The sequence below is a fragment of the Thermobia domestica genome, chromosome 1 (genome assembly GCF_964235325.1).
Source record: "Thermobia domestica chromosome 1, izTheDome1.hap1.1, whole genome shotgun sequence".
Lineage (NCBI taxonomy): Eukaryota > Metazoa > Arthropoda > Insecta > Zygentoma > Lepismatidae > Thermobia > Thermobia domestica.
This window is the reverse complement of record NC_137454.1, coordinates 85,644,327-85,665,875: the sequence shown is the minus strand read 5'-3', so window position 1 is coordinate 85,665,875 and position 21,549 is coordinate 85,644,327. Positions and strand designations below refer to the sequence as shown.

Below are 21,549 nucleotides of genomic sequence, written 5' to 3'. Positions count from 1 at the left end.
TAATGTGTGGTATATTAGAAGAATAAGAGTGTTGTTACTAGATTCGATTCTCCTACATTATGTAATTCTTATCGTCAAACAGGATTGAGAAGTATATTTTCCTCGTAAGTATTCTATATACTGCAACGAAATTTGACATGTGCATTACATATACGCTATAGTACTTTTCAAGCTAGATTATATTCAGGAATCTGTATCCGGGACCGCTCCAGAAGCGTTTTTTATTTTATTTTTTTTAAAGAAAAATTTTCCTATTTATCCCAAATTTCTCTTTCTTCGTACATTATGAACACATGCACATGGTACCATTCGAAAGTTTGTTCCATTCTGAAGAAAATGACGTATTAACCATATACTCGAATAAATAGTTGTGTTTGGAAACTTTTATGGTATATATAAAACAGGACTGAAAAATATTTTTGGCTCCTAATTATTCTAGATACAGCAATGAAACATGGTATACGCATTCGTAGATAGTAGTCGAGGCCGCTCCAGGGGTCATCCAATTTTAAGAAAGTTTTTTTTTTTAGCATTTTCATTTTACCCCGAATTTCCCTTCCCTCGTACATTATGCACATATGTGCATGATACCATTTAAAAGCGTGTTTTACTCTGAAGAGAATAAATACTCGGATGAAAGCACAGAAGCAGCAGCTACTTAACTGAAAGTCAACATTTTAGTCAAACAATGCAAGAATCTAAACGGGTTAATTTGATTTTTTTTTTTTTAAATGAAATGTGGAATTACTTTTTAACAAAAGTATCATTTCCAGTTGCCATTCCACCAGATATGCAAGAAGAATTCGGGAGTTTTCCGATCTAATTTTTCTATTTAACTATCTTTTGTTTTTGTGTGTAATTATCCAGGTGTAGTGTTAAGAAAAGAGGTACATCTTTAGTATGAGGGGCGTCCAATAAGTTATCTAGTTAGGAAGGAATGTAGTCCTCATGGAGGTCTATGCACCGTCGCCACTTTGTGAGCAGCGGAGAAATCTCAGAGAAAAAATAGTCTTTGTCATGACTTGCAAACCACTGGGAAACAGCTTGTTGGACCTCATTGACCAACGAAAAACGTTCTTTCTGCTGGTGTTCCCTCAAGTCTCGGAAGAGGAAATAGTCACTAGGTGCCATGTCCGGACTGCAGGGAGGATGATTCAACACTTGGAAACCACAGCCAGGAACTTGTCCTGGTTCTCCTTAAAGAAGTCCAACAAGTCTTGGGACAGTGCATCCGGCTCCGACTGACCTCAAATTGCACAGCAGGGTTCCCCACAGTGACCTTGGAGTGCGTGTCAGGCGTTATTATGCTCCGCCCTTCCCCTTCTGTCTAGGTAGCGAACTTATTGGACGTCCCTCGTAATTTCCTTGTTAAGTGAAGCGTTTTTAGTGTCCTTGATTCAAATTATGGTATTAGAAGAAAAAATGTCTGATTCATGTATTTGTAATTATCGTAAGAGAAGATTTTGTTTCCTTTTTAATGCAACTCTTTTTCGTATTCCAATGAGAAATCTTTTTCTAAGTGAAGCACTTTCGATTTATAATCAACTGACACATGAAGAAAGACATTTTACTATTTATTTGTTCTAAATACGTCAGTAAGTACTACCAAAACAAAGGGAACGTAATCGCATTGCTTTTTGTCCCAGATTACAGTTGAACACGGTTACAGCGAATTTCATCGAGTGGAAAATAAATTCGTTATGCACGATTCCAAAGCATTTTTTTTTTCAATATGATTCTGTTCTGGAGATCTCCTTTTGATAAATACATATTTAAAGTCAATTCCGAAACTAGGTCTGCACTGAGAAACGCGACTGAAGCAACTAATTATGATCATATTAAAGTTATCAATTCAATCCAAGCTTTTGAAGTATATTTTTGGAGGTGGGTTTAACTGTGTTTTTCTAAGGTGAGTTTTACCCAAAAATATCCATTTTTTTTTATCTCAAGAAAATTCCAACCACCCTGATTTTTATATAATCACAGCGAGCTTCGTTCCAGTTTGATTTTAATGCTGGATTTAATTCAACGGTAACTTCGAAGTGAATTGTGTGTGTTATACATAAACAATTATTTTTACTGTATATAATTTAGTTATGAAGTTAATGCAACTAAAAAAAGTACTGATTTCTGTTAACAAAGCATATTGGTTACAAATGAACCAGTGTGGTTGATTTATTTTAGTTTTCTTTACAGGTTACAGGTTTTGTTTTCTTTGAAGTTAACTAGTTTTCTCAAGAAACACTTGAAAGAAGACAAGAAGAAACACTTTTAAGAATTAGAAATGAAACAATAATTAAATAAGAAGTGAACGTATGTAAATCTGCAAACTGTCGCTGGCCGAGGATGGGAAGCGTGTTCTTCTCAAAATATAAGCAGATAATTCATAAAAGATCTAAACAAAATAAACAATATTTTCAGTACAAATCTAACACACATTTTTTTGTCCTCATTATCACCAAGTTCAAAGAATGCACTAAAAACGTTTTATAAGACATTTCTTTCAGAACAAATCTGATGTGAACAAGATGACAGCCAAAATATCGAAATTAGCCATGACATACTAATAGCTGTTATATTAGAAATTTGCTGCATTTATTGTCATTCGATAATTATAATTTGTTAAGGATCAATCTTCGCAAAACGACGTTCCATGCTATGAAAAGAATAGAAAGAAGAATGATGATGTCATTTTTCTATTTCCAATTTGGTGTAACGCGAAACGTTGCGTTTCGTCCCAGAATGGCATCATCATCATTAACACATGCATAGGACCGTCTATTCATTTGTCTGTGATTTCTCTAACGCACATCGCTAAATGCTGTTTTTTTTTGTTTGCTGTATTTTTAAGAATAAAGATTTTGGTGGTAGGAGAAATACACTAATATCTATATATATAAGCACAAGTCCTGATTGACTGATCAATGCCTAGCTTAAATTGCTTAAGCTAGGAATTTGAAGTTTGAATTTCTGATGTAAGGTAAGGGCGAAGCAATTATCGTAATAAGATGTCCATATCTCAGAATCCCTTAAAATCTGAGTCATGAAGTTTGCTGTTTAAACTATTAATTTACAATAATTAAACACACGTTTCAGAATTTTTTTATTTGAACTGAAAGGGAAGAAAAGAGTAGGGTTGCAATTATTATACAAGATGTCCATATCTCGGAATCTCTTAAGTAACAGAATGCTATTTGGTGTTTGCACTTTTCATGTAATATAATTAAAATTGACCTCCAATCGCTCGGCTCAGCATAAGTTCGATAATAATACACGAAGTGTGCCACTGACAGTCACACTAACCTAATGGATTCAACTGATATATTGGATATATATATATAATTTTCAGTATTTGAATGTTTTGAAATTAAGGAAAAACACTCAAGATTACTGGCTCTGAAAATTCCCAATTATAAAGTATGTATTCTAGGCAAATTTTAAAATGTTAAGTGTACCATGCAATCTGTTTCCATGTTCTTCAAAAACTTTTACAAGCAAACGAAACCGCCTACACTTTTCTGACAGAATAAATTAAACGAAAAGACCTAAATTATCGGATCAAAAGCGGACAGTCATGCTGCTCCCTCAAACACAAAAGAGACTGTCAAACGCCTACCATGCCGGTAGAAATTTACTGTTCATTCGAATTATTGGTAGCGTTCATTCGAATATGGAACGGTTGTCTTGAAGCGAACACAATACTTTATAAATAGAAGATAATACACAAACATGTCAAAGATTACACAAGACACTCACCCTCTTGAACCAAAATACGAGTCTGTATCCGGGAATGCAGAACAATACTGCTTGAAATAGCAGTTCAAAGGGGAAGCAAAACACTCAAAGGTAACCCCAAAAGTTCTATTTAAGCACTCAAACACTGTCACTGGGAGAGCAGCTTGTGTGCTTTGCCCTTCACTGGAGCTACTTGATGAGTTCCCAAAATACGTGTTGTAACGTTTTAGTAAACACCACACTCTTGGCAGAAACAATTCAAACTTCTTGTCATCGAAGCAACTATACCTGTACAACTGTTCCTGAAAAGAGAATACAAAGTTTATTTACGTAATTACCGATAATGACTACTATATACTCTACAACTAGAAGAATTAATCGATTTCTCTTTCCACTATAATGAAAATTTAAAAAAATGAATAAGTGCAACTGGGTTGGGAAACCGATCTCGAACCCTCAGTTCACCATATCGGCGCACCAAACATCACGCCATACAGTCCACTCCATGACAAGCAACACATGTCTACTTTTAAGGCTAGTTTTAGCTACTCATACCATATGAACTCTGTTGTACTCAGATATGACGGTTAAATTAGATATATCAAATCACAACTATATCAATCACGTTATTTTATTTTACATCATCCTCTATAGGTGAGAATTCAATGAAATTCAAAGAGTATCTAGTATAGCACATGGAATTCAAACGTCGTAAGATACAATCACATAGACTCTGAGTTGTCCGAGAACAACAGGAGTTGTAATGAGTACACGGAACTAATTATAAAAATTCCAAAGATGTATGTATGTATGTATCATAAAATTCAGTATGGTAACTAAAAGTCAACTAGTATGTACAACATCCAATCGGAAAACCATACACTATACACAAACAGGCTCGTAATTACTGGTAGAAATCATCGTCAGATTTAACTTATGTGCAGCTCTTGCATGTAAACTTGACATTAGTCCTATCTATCCGTGAAAAATTAGTTTCTGTTTGTCAATACACCCAGGCATTTCAAGAATCTAACGTAAAGGAAATCAAAATTATCAGCAAAACTACATTAATCACGCAAAATTGAAAGAAATGTTATTGATTCATTTTGTGTAAGAACAAAGGCAAGCCCTACTTAGACGAAGTTAGGGGTTTTGTTATAAATAACTTTAAAAATACTAAGTTTAGCAGCCGATAATACATCGGGCTGGACCGTTTTGAACGTTGACAATAACTTAAACTGGAACACAGCACTTCCACTTTATTGTCAGTGGAAAACGCGCAATTAATGACGTAAATTCATCGATACCAACTTTTTTCGGTGTCAACTGAGGAAGAGAGGCTCACAGCTCTTGGAATCATAACGAAAAGATTTCTAGGTCGCCAGCTTTGGTAACTACCTCTTTTCATTACACAATATGTGTTAGATGTACTCTAAATTACATATTATTCCAGTTCTTCATAACTGAAAATTACTGTCATCTTCCAACTACATTTGATATTTTCCTTTCAAAATACACCGAGCTCTTTCGTAATCCCTCTTCCCACGTTTGACGAATAGTCTTGAACCACTATGAAAATAAAATCCTACAAAATCAGTTTAAATTTATCACGTACGCATTTTAATTTGCAGATGATGAATTTATATCTATTTTAAAAATGACGAATTACCTGTTCTCCCAGAGAACTCACGTTTGAAAATAAAGTTTACTGCAGAGATTTGGCTATTAATAGGCATGGGAACAACTTCATTTCAAAACCTTACAGAAAAACCAAATGAATATAATTACTATTCACAACAAATCAGCGCATTCATATACAATAAAATGTAACATTTGGATTAATTTTTAATTAATGCTTCACAGGCCGGTTCCATTAAAATATGATGTTGGTGATCAGTTGTATGTAATTTGGAAACAAAAAATGACATCGTTTAAAGCGTGGGGAAAACAAGCTTTTGAATTTTTTTTAAAAAAAAAGGATGCAATAAAACCGGATCAGATATAATTTTCTTTTTGGCTTAAAAAAAAAAAAAATCAAGGAAAATACCGAACAAACACAATTTTAAGATTTGTATAGAGTGGTCTATTTTGGTGTATACGTGGTTGTGAATATGACAAGCCGTATATTAGTATGTCTACAAGGAATATAGACATTAGAATGAGATAACTCACTGTAGTTGCTTAAAAAAAAATGTGAATTACACTGTTCAACAACGAAAATGTAAATTGAACAAAATCAGCTAATTCTTATTGATTTTGTGGTGCTGATCACGAATTTGAAAGTTATTTTCCAATATTAGCTCTACTTTTCGTTTTACAGGCATGTCTAATAATAACGCTTTAAAAATAAATATATTGGCCTCGTTTGCGGTAAAATGTTACACTGATCCGGCAACACTGGAGAAACTATATGAACGCTTGTTTTCGTTGTGTTCCTTATCTCAGTAGTGTTCTGCTATTGTTAGAAAAGACAGGTTTAGTGCAGTTATCAGCGTTTTGGGTGTGACGTTTGTGTAGTGCAGGACATAAAAATACAACTACAAGTACGCAAAAATACTGGTATTTCGAATGTATATTTTTAAATAGTTGTCGGAACTATTTCAAGTGACATTTTGAGGATTTCAATAAACAAAAATGCCGCGAAATTGTGTAAACAGTGCGGATAGCTTCTGCTACGTGTGTGGGGAAGTGACATTTTCCTCACAAAAGCAGACTATAACACCACTAATAAGAAAAGCCTATCAATATTACTTTGGTTGTAAAATTGGAGACCAAGATAAATCTTGGGCACTCCACATTGTGTGTAACACTTGTGCCAGCAATCTAAGAAATTGGATTAATGGGAAGGGGCGCTCAATGCCTTTTGCAGTGCCCATGATTTAGAGGGAGGGGGGCGCGGTGGCTCAGTGGTAGAGCGTTCACCTCTGGTGCTTGGGGTCCCGGGTTCGATCCCAGCCCCCGCCAAGTGAACTTTGTGGTGGACAAACACCGTGCTCGTGGGTTCTCCCGTTTCCTCCCACTTTCTTCATTCCACCATTTCATTCATCTCTCATAATCACCGTCTCCTTTAGCCTAACCGGCATAACCGTGGGACGTAAACCTGAAAGATTTCATTTCATTTCATTTTCATTTAGAGGGAGCCAAGCGACCACATCAGAGACTGTTATTTTTGTATGGTTCCTTCCGTCAAGAAGGGAATTTCCACGAAGAAGAAGCGGGCCTTCATCTATATTAACATTCCTTCTGCAATGCGCCCTGTTCCACATGGAGAAAGACTACCTGTTCCTGACCCACCTAAAGAATACGATCTTTTTTCTGATGATGATCAAGAAGTTGAAGCTCCTGAATCAAGTACTTCGAAGGATCCTACGTTTGTTGTAGAAGAATCTCCATGTGAACCACATAGACTTACTCAAGAGGAACTAAGTGATCTAATCAGAGACTTGGACCTCTCGAAAAGCAAAGCCGAAATTTTAGCGTCACGCTTAAAGCAATGGAATTTATTGCAGGAAAAAGTAAATATTTCAGTGTATCGGAATAGGGAGAAGATGTTCACTTCATTTTTTACTATGGAAGACACACTTGTGGCATGTACAGATGTAAATGGTCTCATGAGGGCACTTAAAATTAATTACGAACCTACGGAGTGGAGACTCTTTATAGATTCGTCCAAGGTGAGTTTAAAGGCAGTGCTTTTACATATTGGAAATGAACTTCCTTCAATTCCTGTAGGTTACGCAGTTCATATGAAGGAATCTTATGAAAACTTGAAACGTTTACTTCAAGCCATTAAATATTACGATTTTCAGTGGCTCATTTGTGGTGACCTTAAAGTAATAGCACTGTTGCTGGGTATGCAGTTAGGGTATACAAAGTATTGTTGCTTTATATGTGAATGGGACAGTAGAGATCGTGGATCTCATTACCGCAAAAGTGATTGGAGTACCAGAGAAACTCTTCAGCCGGGAGTGAAAAATGTGCAGCATGAACCACTGGTAGATCGTAACCGAATTTTGCTTCCCCCTCTACATATTAAATTAGGTCTTATGAAAAGTTTTGTTAAGAGCATGAACCAAGAGGATGAGGCCTATAAGTACCTAAGAGGACAATTCCCTCGAATAAGTGATGCCAAAGTTAAAGAGGGTGTTTTCATAGGCCACAGATTAGGCAACTATTCAAAGATCACAAGTTCGACTAAATTCTCCAAGGTGAGGAGAAAGCTGCGTGGGAAAGCTTGAAGAGTGTTTGTTCACAGTTCTTGGGAAGACACCGAGCAACAAATTACAAACAACTGGTAGCAAAGTTGTTCTTGTGCTACGAAAATCTTGGTTGCAATATGTCTCTGAAACTCCACTTTCTTCATTCACATCTAGACTTCTTTCCCGAAGATTGTGGAGCAGTAAGTGACGAACATGGTGAGCGTTTCCATCAAGATATTGCAGCCATGGAGAAGAGATATGAGGGAAAGTGGAGTTCTAACATATTGGCCGACTACTGTTGGACTATTGCAAGGGATGCTCCAGATGTAACCTACAAAAAACAAGCCAAGCGAAGACGCTCAAAATAAAATAAACATAATCCTGTACAAGGGATCACTTGAAACTTTTGTCTACATTGCAGTGTAGTTCTTGCACAAAAAGGTATTTGTACATATTTTTCATGTTTTGATGTTAATACTGATTTTTATTACGGAATTGTTAATGTTTAACTTGACCACGGTTATTTTATTTTCTGTATCGCTGTGAAACTGGTATTTGCGCAATTTTGAAAAAGGAAGTACAAGGGTATAGAAAGCTATAGGTTAGGGTACTTCTTAACTCCCCAGCTTATCACATCACAGTGAAATAGATAAAAAAAAAAGTGAAATGTAGGTTTTTACAAGGATTTTGCTTAAATGTTCTATAAATATTAATACATTTGTATATATACAGCTACTGTTGTACAAGGGCGTTTTTTTCACAACCTGAGCTAAGAAAATTCTTCTGTTATCATTTCCTTTCATATTATGCTTAAATGAATGTAAAATTGGCAATTTCAAAGAATTTACATACTTTCGATCACAATTTGTTGAACAGTGTTATCTGTTTAGATGCTGTCTAAGCACTTGAACGCTTCAAAACATAAATCAGTGATTAACATTTTTACGTAAGATCTCTTCATCTGTTGAACGAAGTGTGTTTTAATAATATTAAAAACGAACAAATAATCTCAAATTAACTATGCTCAAGGGTAACTACGACAGACAATAGGATTACATACTCAACAACTGTATTTAAAAAATTGAAGTTCGTAGCAGTCGAAGATTTTTATTTATCCTTTCCACCGAAATGTGCATTGGATTTCAGAATTACAAAATAATTAAATTTTATATACCGATACATATGATTCGGTGACGCTGACTTTTAAAAATGTGTGGATTTTAATATGGCGCCTACACAATATCGGCGGGTGTGGTTACAATTAATAAAGTGCTTTATATAAATACTTTACCACAATTTTGGTGCATCAAATCATTTACCAACACTTCTCAGGAGATTTCAGTTCCAGTGTATGTTTGGTACAATCAACTGGCCTTAACGAGATCACAGAAAAATTGTAAGTGGACGAGATATCATTAAAACTGAATTCTACATCAGAGATGTATCACGATAATATCGAAACTATTACCCCGTTAAAAACTAGACGCAATGCTAAGTCTAGTTTTTCTTAAACAAAATGCAAACTTTCACACACTTACCAACTTTTGTAAATGTGTTGTATTGATGCTTACTGCGCCACCTCCAACCGAACTAACGCTATCTCCATGTAAACGAAGAATCGTTTGATCTCGGTCTGGAAGGTAGTCTATTTGTGGCAGCCTTGGACAATGAGTAGCGAACTGTACCGGATAACACCAAACTTTTCTTAGAGCAGGCATCTGGATTGGTGCTATAATTTCTACAAACAAGGAAAATTAAATATATATAAAAATTAACTTTTTAATTGATGATTAAAAGAAAAAAAAATACATAAACATCACAAAAATCTAGCAGTTTACATACTAAACAAAGGAAACGCCAGAAAAAAAGAACAAAACCAAACAATGTATCACCAGGACAGTACGGGCCCGAAGACACTATAGACAGAAATTTTACTGTTGTACGAATCATGTTCAACACATAACTAGAATTTTGCTCTAAAGATACTAATAGTTGAAAATCCCTATTTAATTGACATTATCTTTTAATGTGGTCCCCTACTCTATCGATGATCTTCTACCGCCGTGTCTCCAGTGAGTAGATACATTCGACAAAATTATTATTATTATTATTAATTTCTGCTGCTTTAAGCAAGAGTGCCCCATGTGATGTACTTCATCATGAGATGCCAAGTATTTCTGAGAATTCTTCCTTGTATATCCGAAGACCTATAATGGCTGAAGTTTATTTAATCTTTGTTGAAGTTTAGCGTCCCTTTCAGTACTGAGGCTATATAAGACGTGGATATATATTTTAAGGTGAAATCCGGACAAATGAAATATGTTCGATTTTTAGTGCCCTCCCAGAATCTACTTACACCAAAAACGCACGCGCTAGTCACTAGACTATCGGGAAGTAATCGTTAATAGCTATAAGTTGAATGAATAATAAATGAATAAAAAAATACTATATTTGGTGACTTGGCTCGACTCGGCTCCACTCGCCTTGTATGTAGTACTTTATTTCTCGGTAATTGCTGGTTTGATCTGAACTCAGTTCGGTAGGTGAGTAGCCGATCGTCTAAGGAATAAAGATCGTTATATTTGGTAGCAGGGTTCAGCCAAGGACAGACTCAACTCGGCTTGCTTTATATGTTCTGCCTTATTTCTCGATAACTACTGGCCAGATATGAACCTAATTTAATGAGCAAATAGCCTATGGTCTAGGGAATAAACGTTGCTATATTTTATGACCGGACTCAGAACGGGATAGGCTTAGTTCAGCTCGTCTTGTATGTAGCACCTTACATCTCGGTAACTACTGGTCAATGGACGAAATTCGAAGATGCTCAAGCAGCCCATTGCCTAGAAACTAAGGATCACTACATTTAGTGGCCAAGCTCTGCTCGACACACAGCTTGCACACCGGGAGCTTCTGAGTTCGGTTCACCTTGGCTTGTTCATATGATGGCAGAACTAAGGAAAAGGGACTGTAGTATTATGAATGCGTCAGGGGATGCAAATGCAGACATTGTCAAAGCAGCTGACAAGTTACCAGAACATCATCCAATGACGTTAATCAGAGAAGATTCAAATTTACTCATCCTAATACTCTATTGTGCACAGCTATGCTATAGAAGCTTACATTCTCGTTCAGACAAGTCAACACTTCATATGACATGTTCGCAACTGTTTTTCATTTATGTTTACACATAATGTGATTTAACTTCACACACATTTAGTACGGACAATAAATAAGATTCCAAAACATTAGTGAACAAACGCTTCAGAAATGAAGAAATGTGTTTCTGCTGCCACACCATAAAGAAGCTGATAACTAAACTAACGGCAGTCTTATTTGGGGGCAGAAGTATTGATTCCCCGACCTCTTTGTGCTACCAACTCTTCAGAAAAAAAAAAGGAAAAAAAAAAAAAGCAGCGCCATTTCTCACTCCAGAGCCGTTTCCTCCTACGGAGTCCTCAACCAAACACCATAGCTTTGGAGTATATTACCAAGTCATGGTTTGTATAGAAAATGACAGTGATATGAATGATGTCGATTAGGGGTGATAGCTGTGGAACAATCCGTATGTACCAGTTGCGACGAATACATCTGTTGCACTAGAAAGTCATCTTCATATGCTCCACTGTAATTGTTGACTGCCTGCCAAACAAAACGGTGCAGTTGCACCAGATATGAACTACAATGCATGTCTGCTTGTGGATCATCGCAAACAGAAAATTGTGAAAATCTTTTCAATGAATCTGTTTTTGCGAAGAGTGTGACAATGACTATTTGTAAATAAGTTAACGTTTAACGAAGCTTAGTAATTTTTGGTAAACAATGGATAAACAAAACATTGTACATCATTTGAATGTAACACATGCATTTCAAGACCATATAAACATAGCAGCAGACACTAACTTTACTTTTGTAGGATGAAAACTGTAAGATATCCTATTTCTTATCCCTTTATTGGTTCAGTTAGGTATATTCAAAGAGTAAGATATTGGTAAATAGTGTATTCCCTCGTAACTATTGAAGATATCAGAATGTAATCTGGCATGCACATAGTCTACATCCTATTGAGGATCTTGTACTCTTACCAGGGGTGCTTCAGAGAGCGCAAAACTTTAAAAAAGGGATTTTTAGAGACAATTAATCCCAATTTCTCTTTTCCACGTACATTATGTGCACATCTGGATCATACCACAGCACTGTTTGTTTCATTCTGAAAACAATGAAATACGAACCATGATACCTGGATGAATAGTGATGTATTTAGAAATGTTTGTTATGTCCTATTTATAGATTCAGTTAGGTATATTCACAGAATAGTGTAACGTTAATTTATTTCGTCAGCTACGTTACATATTCCCTGATTCTAAATGTTTATACAGTTCACAAGATTATCTAGAATAACTCAATACAGTTATGCACTTCAAATATATATTATTATCTTTCAATTTATATCTCGTTCGCCGCATTAAAATATTATACATTCAGAGTACACAAGATGGTTCTTCGTTACATCTATATTTTTCAGTTACCATAACAACGACATTAAACAGATAAACAAATCGTCATAGCAACCAAATTAAGAAAATCTCTCGATGGGATACAAATATTTAAATAATTTCTTTCTATTTTTCTTCTTCTTCTTCTTAAGTGTTTGTGCCTTCAAAATAGCACTTTTGCCCGTAACTATAAACAATACTCACAAAGTATTTACAAAGATAGACAATAGCAGGATACAGATTAATATTTTGTTCCCTCGTAACTAATGAAGATATGTGCATAAAGGTCGTATACTCTTACCCAGGGCTGCTTCGGAGGACGCGAAACTTTTAAAAAGAGGCTATATACACATATCCAGATGGCACAATTGGCAACTTGCTTTATTCTGAAGAGAATGAGGTTCGAACCCTAATACCAGCATAAACAGTGATGATCTAATAGCTACTTGAATGAAAGTCTATAAGATTTTAAAAGGGTTAACAACAATTTTGGACGCCATCTTGAAAATTTGTAGTTTCCGATTATCACACTTTGGTAAACTTTCATACTGTAAACCACCGTTGTGAAACCTTCTGCAGCAAAATTTTGATGTTCAACCCGTATTTTCAAGCAACTATTTGGTCTAGGAATTAATTCGTGCGGTTGGTACGCACACATTGAAGCTGTAGTACAAACACAAAATACATAAATACCTTAAGAAAAATATTGTCCATCGCTAGCCACCACTTTCGCCCATCTGTCAGGCAATGTACGGATTCCGTGGCGAAAGAAGTCCTCATCCTTGGAAGCGATCCAGTCAGAGACCCATGTTTCGATATCTTCTGAAGAAGTAAACCGCTGTCCAATCAAATCGTTGTTCATGCAATCGAACAAGTAGTAGTCCGAAGGAGCAACGTCTGGTGAATACGGCGGGTGGGGTAAAACTTCCCATCCGACATTTTCTAAATAGGTTTTGACCGGTTTTGCGACATGTGGGCGAGCGTTATCATGTTGAACAATAAGTTTATCATGTCTGTTCTCCCATTCTGGTCGTGTTCTGGCCAGAGCTTGCTTCAAACGCATTAATTGTCGTCGATAACGTTCTCCATTCATAGTTTCACCCGGTTGCAGCAGCTCATAGTACACCACACCTTTCATATCCCACCATATGCACAGCATAACCTTTGCACAGTGAATATCTCGTTTTGGTTGTGATGGACCTGGTTCACCTGGTTTCACCCAGGCCTTTTTTCGTTTAGGGTTCTCGTAATGGATCCACTTCTCATCACCCGTAATAATTCGATGCAGAAACCCCTTTCTGCTCTGTCGTTGAAGCAGCAATTCGCAAATGGGTTTTCGTCTTTCAACGTCTCTGTCTTTCAATTCATGTGGAACCCAATGTGACATCTTTTGAATCATTCCCATGGCTTTCAAGCGTTTGGAGACTGTTGTTTGATCAACGCCTAATGCTGCTGCAAGTTGTTCCTGCGTTTGACACGAATCCTGCTCGAGCAATGCTGTCAATTCTTCGTCTTGAAATTTTTTTGGCTGTCCAGCTCGCTCTTGGTCTGCCAAGCCGAAATCACCACTTCTAAACCGTGCAAACCACTTCTGACACGTTCGCTCAGCTAGAGCATGGTCACCATACACTTCCACCAAAATACGATGACTTTTAGTCGCACTTTTCTGCATGTTAAAGTAATGCAGCAGGACACCCCGCAAAAACACTTTATCAGGCACAAATTGCGCCATGTTCACTTAACTACAAACTGGTGTTGTTGACGCTTTAATCCACTGCCCTATACTACGAACGATACGCGATGACAGGGGTTTGCAACACATGTGTGGATACACGGAACTGTGGGACGCTCCGTTCGTTGCGCCATCTCTTGTCCACCCGCACGAATTAATTCCTAGACCAAATAAATACGAATATGATATTCATCACATGAATTCAAAATGAAGAAGGCAGGGAAAAGAGGGACGAAAATATTGTTCGCGGTACCACATCTGCTAACTATTTCTAAATGGATCCATGTCCTAAAAGCAATAGATAGTTTCATGTCAAATTAGATTACTTTCTCTTCAATTTGTCTGAAACTGTATAAAACTTGTACCATTCATTCGGGGTTCTGTGAAAAGAAAATTGAACAATGAAAATCTACTTTTCTATGTTTAAAAAAAAGAAAGAAAAAAAAACTACATTACCTGGTATTCCATGTTCTTTCAAAAGCTCTCTATGCTTCTCTTTAATTTTTAGCGCATAATCCCTTGATAAATGATAGATCTTCAGACATATTCCTTCGACAGAGTCTTTAGCTGCTTCCGTCAAATGTGGCTGACATTGACGCTGAAAAAGAAAGAAAAAATGAATATGTTTACTTAAAAATAAGAAATAATATAAAAAATCTAACGGGCAATTCATTTCGCTTATATTTAGCCTCTAGATTTGAAATGTATTGTCATTGATCTTTGAACAATTCTTGTGCGTTAAATAAGGAAGACTTTAAATCTATAAAGTAACAATCTCGTATATACGGTAATCCAATTATATCCGGGTCGTTCTCCATTTAATCATTTAGCTCACAGCTGTTCACCGTACCATCTCAAGATTCTATGAAATTTAGTATTTACAGGGAAATACAAAAACACGAAAACCCACTTTTTATTTTCATTTATTTATGTTCCTGATATTACTTTTAGCTTTCTGATATTACTCATTTTACAACCTCCGGAATATTACTGTGCTCGAATGCATTTTGAACAATGGCGTGCAAATAGGGAATGCTATATCTCATTTCAACTAAACAGTACAAGGCCGTGAATGAAACAAATGTATTGTAATGTAATACTGATTTTTTTATTTATTTTTTTTATTGAAAATAAAGCAAAAGGTTAATCTCTACAAGACAAGCAAATTCACTTGCAAGGAAGTGAAATCATAGAAATAAAAGTGATAGAATTGAAATACAGTAAGAAACAGGAAAATCATACAGGTGAAAAGCCAAGACTGAAAAATATATAAACTGACTACAGAATAAACAAAGGGTCAGGAGCGACATTATTATCTGTATTCTCAGTATCGTCAAATTTGTTGACTGACTAAATTACCAAGTCGTCATCACGGTCAGCATTATACCTAATCCTCTTTTATTCTGTAAATAGAAACCTTTTAATTATCAGTTATGTAAAGAGACAACATACAACAAGTTCATGTGATGGAGGTCTTCTTCCTAGACAGGTTTAAATTTATTCAAATCAAAATTCTGTATGTATCAATGATTTAGTTTAATTCAATGTAGCTGTATATCGAAAATAAATAGATAGATGCATCTAACTTATTCTTTCAGGTTACTACCGACATTCCAACAACCTATATTTCTATTGTTTATATATTCTAAATTACTAGACATTATCTTTTGAAATATCTTTCTCAGAATAATTGTATTCAAAACTAAAAAATCATCCCTTTTTGAATATTAACATGATCATTTAAATAAGAAAACCTCTATATTGTAAAGATTTCTCGGGTAGAGCAATAAATGTACTCGGGATTTGGACTTTTCCCTTCACCCTTTTATTACAAAAGTTTTATGTACACAAATAGTAAGATATTCCTCCATTATTTAGGTAAGATTAGGTAGGAGCCCGGTGACCAAGCATCGTGGGCTTTGGGGTTAGGTACTCTCGGTGACCGTGCATCGTGAGAGGGGTGTAGATTAGGTTTCTCTCTCTCGGTGACCGTGCGTCGTGAGAAAGAGGATAGGAACCCGTTGACCGAGCGTCGTGGGTATAAGGATAGGTACCTCTAGGTGACCAAGCGTCGTGAGAGGGGTTTTAGGTGTTGTGATCAATCCGTAAGATTGATGTTGGTCGAGGTGTGCAGGTCCTTTTTATTCTGTCTTGTCGGCTTCCATCGTGGGTACTCGTCCTTCCGACTGTTGGCGATGGTGATCGACTCCTCTTCGGGAACGTCGTCTGTTTGTTTGTATTTATTATCAACACATGTAGTTCACACGTGGTTATTGCCTGGTACGGCAACATGGGGATCCTTACAATATTTTTATAACATTCTCTTAAATTTTTAAAGTTACGAAACAGTTCAAAAATTTTATGTGAAACACACGGATTGGGATCCTAATCTGTTCTAAGTCGTGATAACCGATTCTGAAAAGTATATAATAAATTTGCAAAAGTCGCTATATCTTTTTGTCAAAATGCACGGCACTGATGTAAGTATAAAGTGAAATGACATAATTTCCTACAATGACCTTTAAAATATCGTTGGGTATTTATTGCTAGCAATCTACACCGGGAATAAAAGCTCTCCCCGTTGGTCTAGTGACTATCGCGTGAGCGCCTGAAGTTCAGATTCTAGTTTAAAGTCTAGATCCGAATCTCATAGCTTTGCTGTTCAAGTGAGACGTTAAACTCTTAACTACCAACCAACTACGAGAACATAATATACAGATCAATTCAAAAGTTGTACAGTATCCTTCTTCCACCGAAACTGAGGATCCATTGCACATTTTAAGTACACCATCGTACACCTGGAAACAGGCCCCACGTTTGAATGTATTTCCAACTCATGGATGCCATACTGGATCGGGGTGATTTTTTTGAAATGAAAGAAAGTTAGGAACCAGTAATACTAGATAGTTATCCTGAATCAATTTATGCAATCAGAGTTTGCATATGTTGTTATTTAAGTGTTACTAACACGGACACACTACACCTTTCTTACAGGCACACATCGATATTAGCGAGACGAAAGGATAGAAGCCATCTTAATGCCTGGGGGACGGAGCTGGTGTACCACAGCTATTGATTTTAAAAACTGCAACAAATTTCACAGAACAACTGAATCCTGGAACTGTTGACAACAAGTCTCTTAATACCGCTTAAGTCTAATACTACTACGAATAAGAGAACATCACCAATGATCTTAGCAGTATTCACAGTCAAACGCACAGTACACATGGTCTCTCAGTATAGTCAGTGTTAAACCAGATATCAGTTGTGAGGATTCTGTATACAAATGCACATAAATAGCACCCATTTAAAATTCAACTGAAGCAGCGTCTTTCCGAGGACGATACTGATTGGTATGGAGTTTCGCACTTTGGCTTTTGATCAATACGAAAGGAATAACTTATTTCCTAAGACCACTCTGTTCACCGATGAGACCAATCTTTTTGTTACTGGAAAGGTTTATAGGCATGAATCATACGTATTGGAGTGACTATAACCTTTGAACGGAAGCCTTCAAAGAGTCAAAGTAATAGTGTGGTGTGGAATATTGAATACCACTCTTGATGCACCAGTATACACCGATACCACCATGCTGAGCAGTATGTATGTTACAAGAGAGAGTGCTTTCTCTTCTGCTAAATGACGACAGACACTTCCCTTACTGCTTCCACCAGAATCATATGGAGGTTTGTGTATGGTTCAAGATACAATTTCCTCTTCATTGGATTGAGTCCCAGGGTCATTCCTCATTGTATGGTGGGCTAAGATATAATAAATTTTAGTAACATGTGATGATTGAAACAAAAATTCACAGAAATGAATGAATGTATATCATGACAATAACAACTATAAAGAGACACTCGACCGATCGCTCACCACCGGGTAAACCTAGATTAAGCTTATTAAGAATATGTTTATTCCATCCCCATAGAAGGAACTTCTACAATCTCTCACAAATAAATAAGATATTTAGAATAATTTTGTTACAGGTCGATAAGTTAGTAAACTATTTCCAACTGCCCCATGCGAATGTTAGTAGGCGTGGCCTACCCCTTTCAATCTTTTCCTTCATTTTCCCCAACATAATACAAGCCGATTCACCAGCCTGAATAATTTCGCCGTGTGTTCAACAGAGGTTTGGAGTACCTTAACCATAAAAATTAAGCACTCCGATTTTTCATCTAGAATAGTACATGAATGTTTAATTTTTCAGTGCTATATGCAAAACTATCTTAAAATGCTACGAATATAGTTAACATACTTTCACAAATAAAAGTGACATTATAAACAAGCATTACATACATACATACCTGAAATTAAACTATACGCTCCCGTTAGCTTATGCCAGGAGTCAATAACGATATACAGATTTAAAAAGAAAAAAATCCTGTGTAACATATTCTGAACACATGCAAATTACAGTATATGAGGTACTTTTTGCCTATTAAAGGTGCACAAATATATAACGTACAAAATATGAAGAAAGATCTAAATTTTGCTTTGAAACAAACTCGAGATCGATACTGAATTTGAAAGCCTGATTTTTGAATTATAGTTTCTACTTACGTATTATTATATTTGGTCTAGGAATTAATTCGTGCGGGTGGTACGCACACATTGAAGCTGTAGTACAAACACAAAATACATAAATACCTTAAGAAAAATATTGTCCATCGCTAGCCACCACTTTCGCCCATCTGTCAGGCAATGTACGGATTCCGTGGCGAAAGAAGTCCTCATCCTTGGAAGCGATCCAGTCAGAGACCCATGTTTCGATATCTTCTGAAGAAGTAAACTGCTGTCCAATCAAATCGTTGTTCATGCAATCGAACAAGTAGTAGTCCGAAGGAGCAACGTCTGGTGAATACGGCGGGTGGGGTAAAACTTCCCATCCGACATTTTCTAAATAGGTTTTGACCGGTTTTGCGACATGTGGGCGAGCGTTATCATGTTGAACAATAAGTTTATCATGTCTGTTCTCCCATTCTGGTCGTGTTCTGGCCAGAGCTTGCTTCAAACACATTAATTGTCGTCGATAACGTTCTCCATTCATAGTTTCACCCGGTTGCAGCAGCTCATAGTACACCACACCTTTCATATCCCACCATATGCACAGCATAACCTTTGCACAGTGAATATCTCGTTTTGGTTGTGATGGACCTGGTTCACCTGGTTTCACCCAGGCCTTTTTTCGTTTAGGGTTCTCGTAATGGATCCACTTCTCATCACCCGTAATAATTCGATGCAGAAACCCCTTTCTGCGCTGTCGTTGAAGCAGCAATTCGCAAATGGTTTTTCGTCTTTCAATTCATGTGGAACCAAATGTGACATCTTTTGAATCATTCCCATGGCTTTCAAGCGTTTGTAGACTGTTGTTTGATCAATGCCTAATGCTGCTGCAAGTTGTTCCTGCGTTTGACACGAATCCTGCTCGAGCAATGCTGTTAATTCTTCGTCTTGAAATTTTTTTGGCTGTCCAGCTCGCTCTTGGTCTGCCAAGCCGAAATCACCACTTCTAAACCGTGCAAACCACTTCTGACACGTTCGCTCAGCTAGAGCATGGTCACCATACACTTCCACCAAAATACGATGACTTTCAGTCGCACTTTTCTGTATGTTAAAGTAATGCAGCAGGACACCCCGCAAAAACACTTTATCAGGCACAAATTGCGCCATGTTCACTTAACTACAAACTGGTGTTGTTGACGCTTTAATCCACTGCCCTATACTACGAACGATACGCGATGACAGGGGTTTGCAACACATGTGTGGATACACGGAACTGTGGGACGCTCCGTTCGTTGCGCCATCTCTTGTCCACCCGCACGAATTAATTCCTAGACCAAATATTAACAAATCTGTTAAGTGATTGCCGCGCTGAAAAGTATGTAATCTACAAATGGAGTCAAGGAAGGATGAAGTCAATGAACTCTTCCGACTTTAATTAGTTTTAGAAGTTAGTAGGATAAACCATAATTATATGAAGAATGAAACATATTTTATACTGTAATGTCAAAGTTCAGCCACAGGGAATTAAGCCTACAGTTCTTCACTTAAAAACAAAGGAAACAATGAACTTACAATTACGCAAAATTACAAAAATCACGCCATTTATTAATATTACTATTACGAGTTGTTGAACATGTATTTTATAAAAGCATAAAAACTACATTTCAAACAATATTAAAAAAAAAGAGACTGGAATTATCAACAATGAGCAAAGAAGGACTTTCCTCATAATAAAATGTATTGTTTAGTCACCAATCTACTAGTCTCATACCGCTTGTTTTTATTCTGACCACCGTCTGTTTGAATCGTTAAGCTTGGTATTGCAGTAATACGATGCAAAGCAAGAGATTATTATTTGTAAAGAAGAAAATCTGTAACGTAAATTCTACTAATTCTTTCACTGAATGCTCCGTTATGATCTATTTTTTAAGGTTTGCAATTGATTCGCTATATTAAAAAGTTAAATACACAATGCCTTCTAAGAACAGGTGATCCTAGAGCGGAACATGTTCGTGTAATTGTGTGTATAGAGTGCACCAGGCCGTAGCTAGAACACTAACAAAGGAGGTGGGAGGGGCGAGAGATCACTTTTGTAGGGCTGATTTGAGTTCACCTTTTACTTACACATACATATCAACAAATAACTGAAAGTTTCAGAGGGTTTCAGTGGAGGAAGGGGAAGGTCTCAGACCCTTGGCCGCCATATACCACACGCACCTTTTAAAAATGAAGAGTTTAAAGTCCCTCTTTAATTCTGCATTGTGTTATAGATGAATTTTGCAGTGCATAGCGCTAGCGTACACAATGCCCCCTTCAACTTGATATGAAAAAACTAAAATTTACCATATATATAAAATCATATACTTGAGAGCTTGAACCTTTTCCCCTCTTGCTGAAATTCTGTATATGCTACTGTGAACAGCGCGCTGTATGCGTCGGTTTTGTTACGGTTTTGCGTTCCCTCCGATCGCGCTTTTAATTCCAATATTTACTTCTTTATTATCCCGTTTTATTTACCACATATCCTAAGAGTATGATTGGTAACATTACAACTACAACACAACTTTATATATATATATATATATATATATATATATATATATATATATATATATATATATATATATATATATATATATGTGTGTGTGTGTGTGTGTGTGTGTGTGTGTGTGTGTGTGTGTGTGTGTGTGTGTGTGTGTGTGTGTGTGTGCGCGCGCGCGCAAACCGTCGTGTACACTAGTAATACCATAGTTTTCGCAATTGGTAATAGAGGAAGTAATATCTACTGCCTCTTACTTCTTCCACCACGCTAAGAAATGGGAGAAAGCACCTTCCCCTCAATGGTCCGGGAGCAAAGGTATATTTCAAATTTGTCAAT

General features: G+C 36.6%; 1 protein-coding gene across 1 annotated transcript in view; it reads right to left on the bottom strand.

Moving 5' to 3' along the window:
- Pcif1 (Phosphorylated CTD-interacting factor 1) overlaps window positions 1–21,549 on the bottom strand; it is a 92,067-nt gene that overhangs the window by 22,505 nt on the left and 48,013 nt on the right. The window contains exons 8-10 of the mRNA XM_081760553.1: window positions 14,619–14,760; window positions 9,473–9,672; window positions 3,757–4,037 (exon numbers count right to left, since the gene is read on the bottom strand). Coding sequence (XP_081616679.1) covers window positions 3,757–4,037; window positions 9,473–9,672; window positions 14,619–14,760 — 623 coding nt within the window. The remainder of the gene's footprint in view (window positions 1–3,756; window positions 4,038–9,472; window positions 9,673–14,618; window positions 14,761–21,549) is intronic.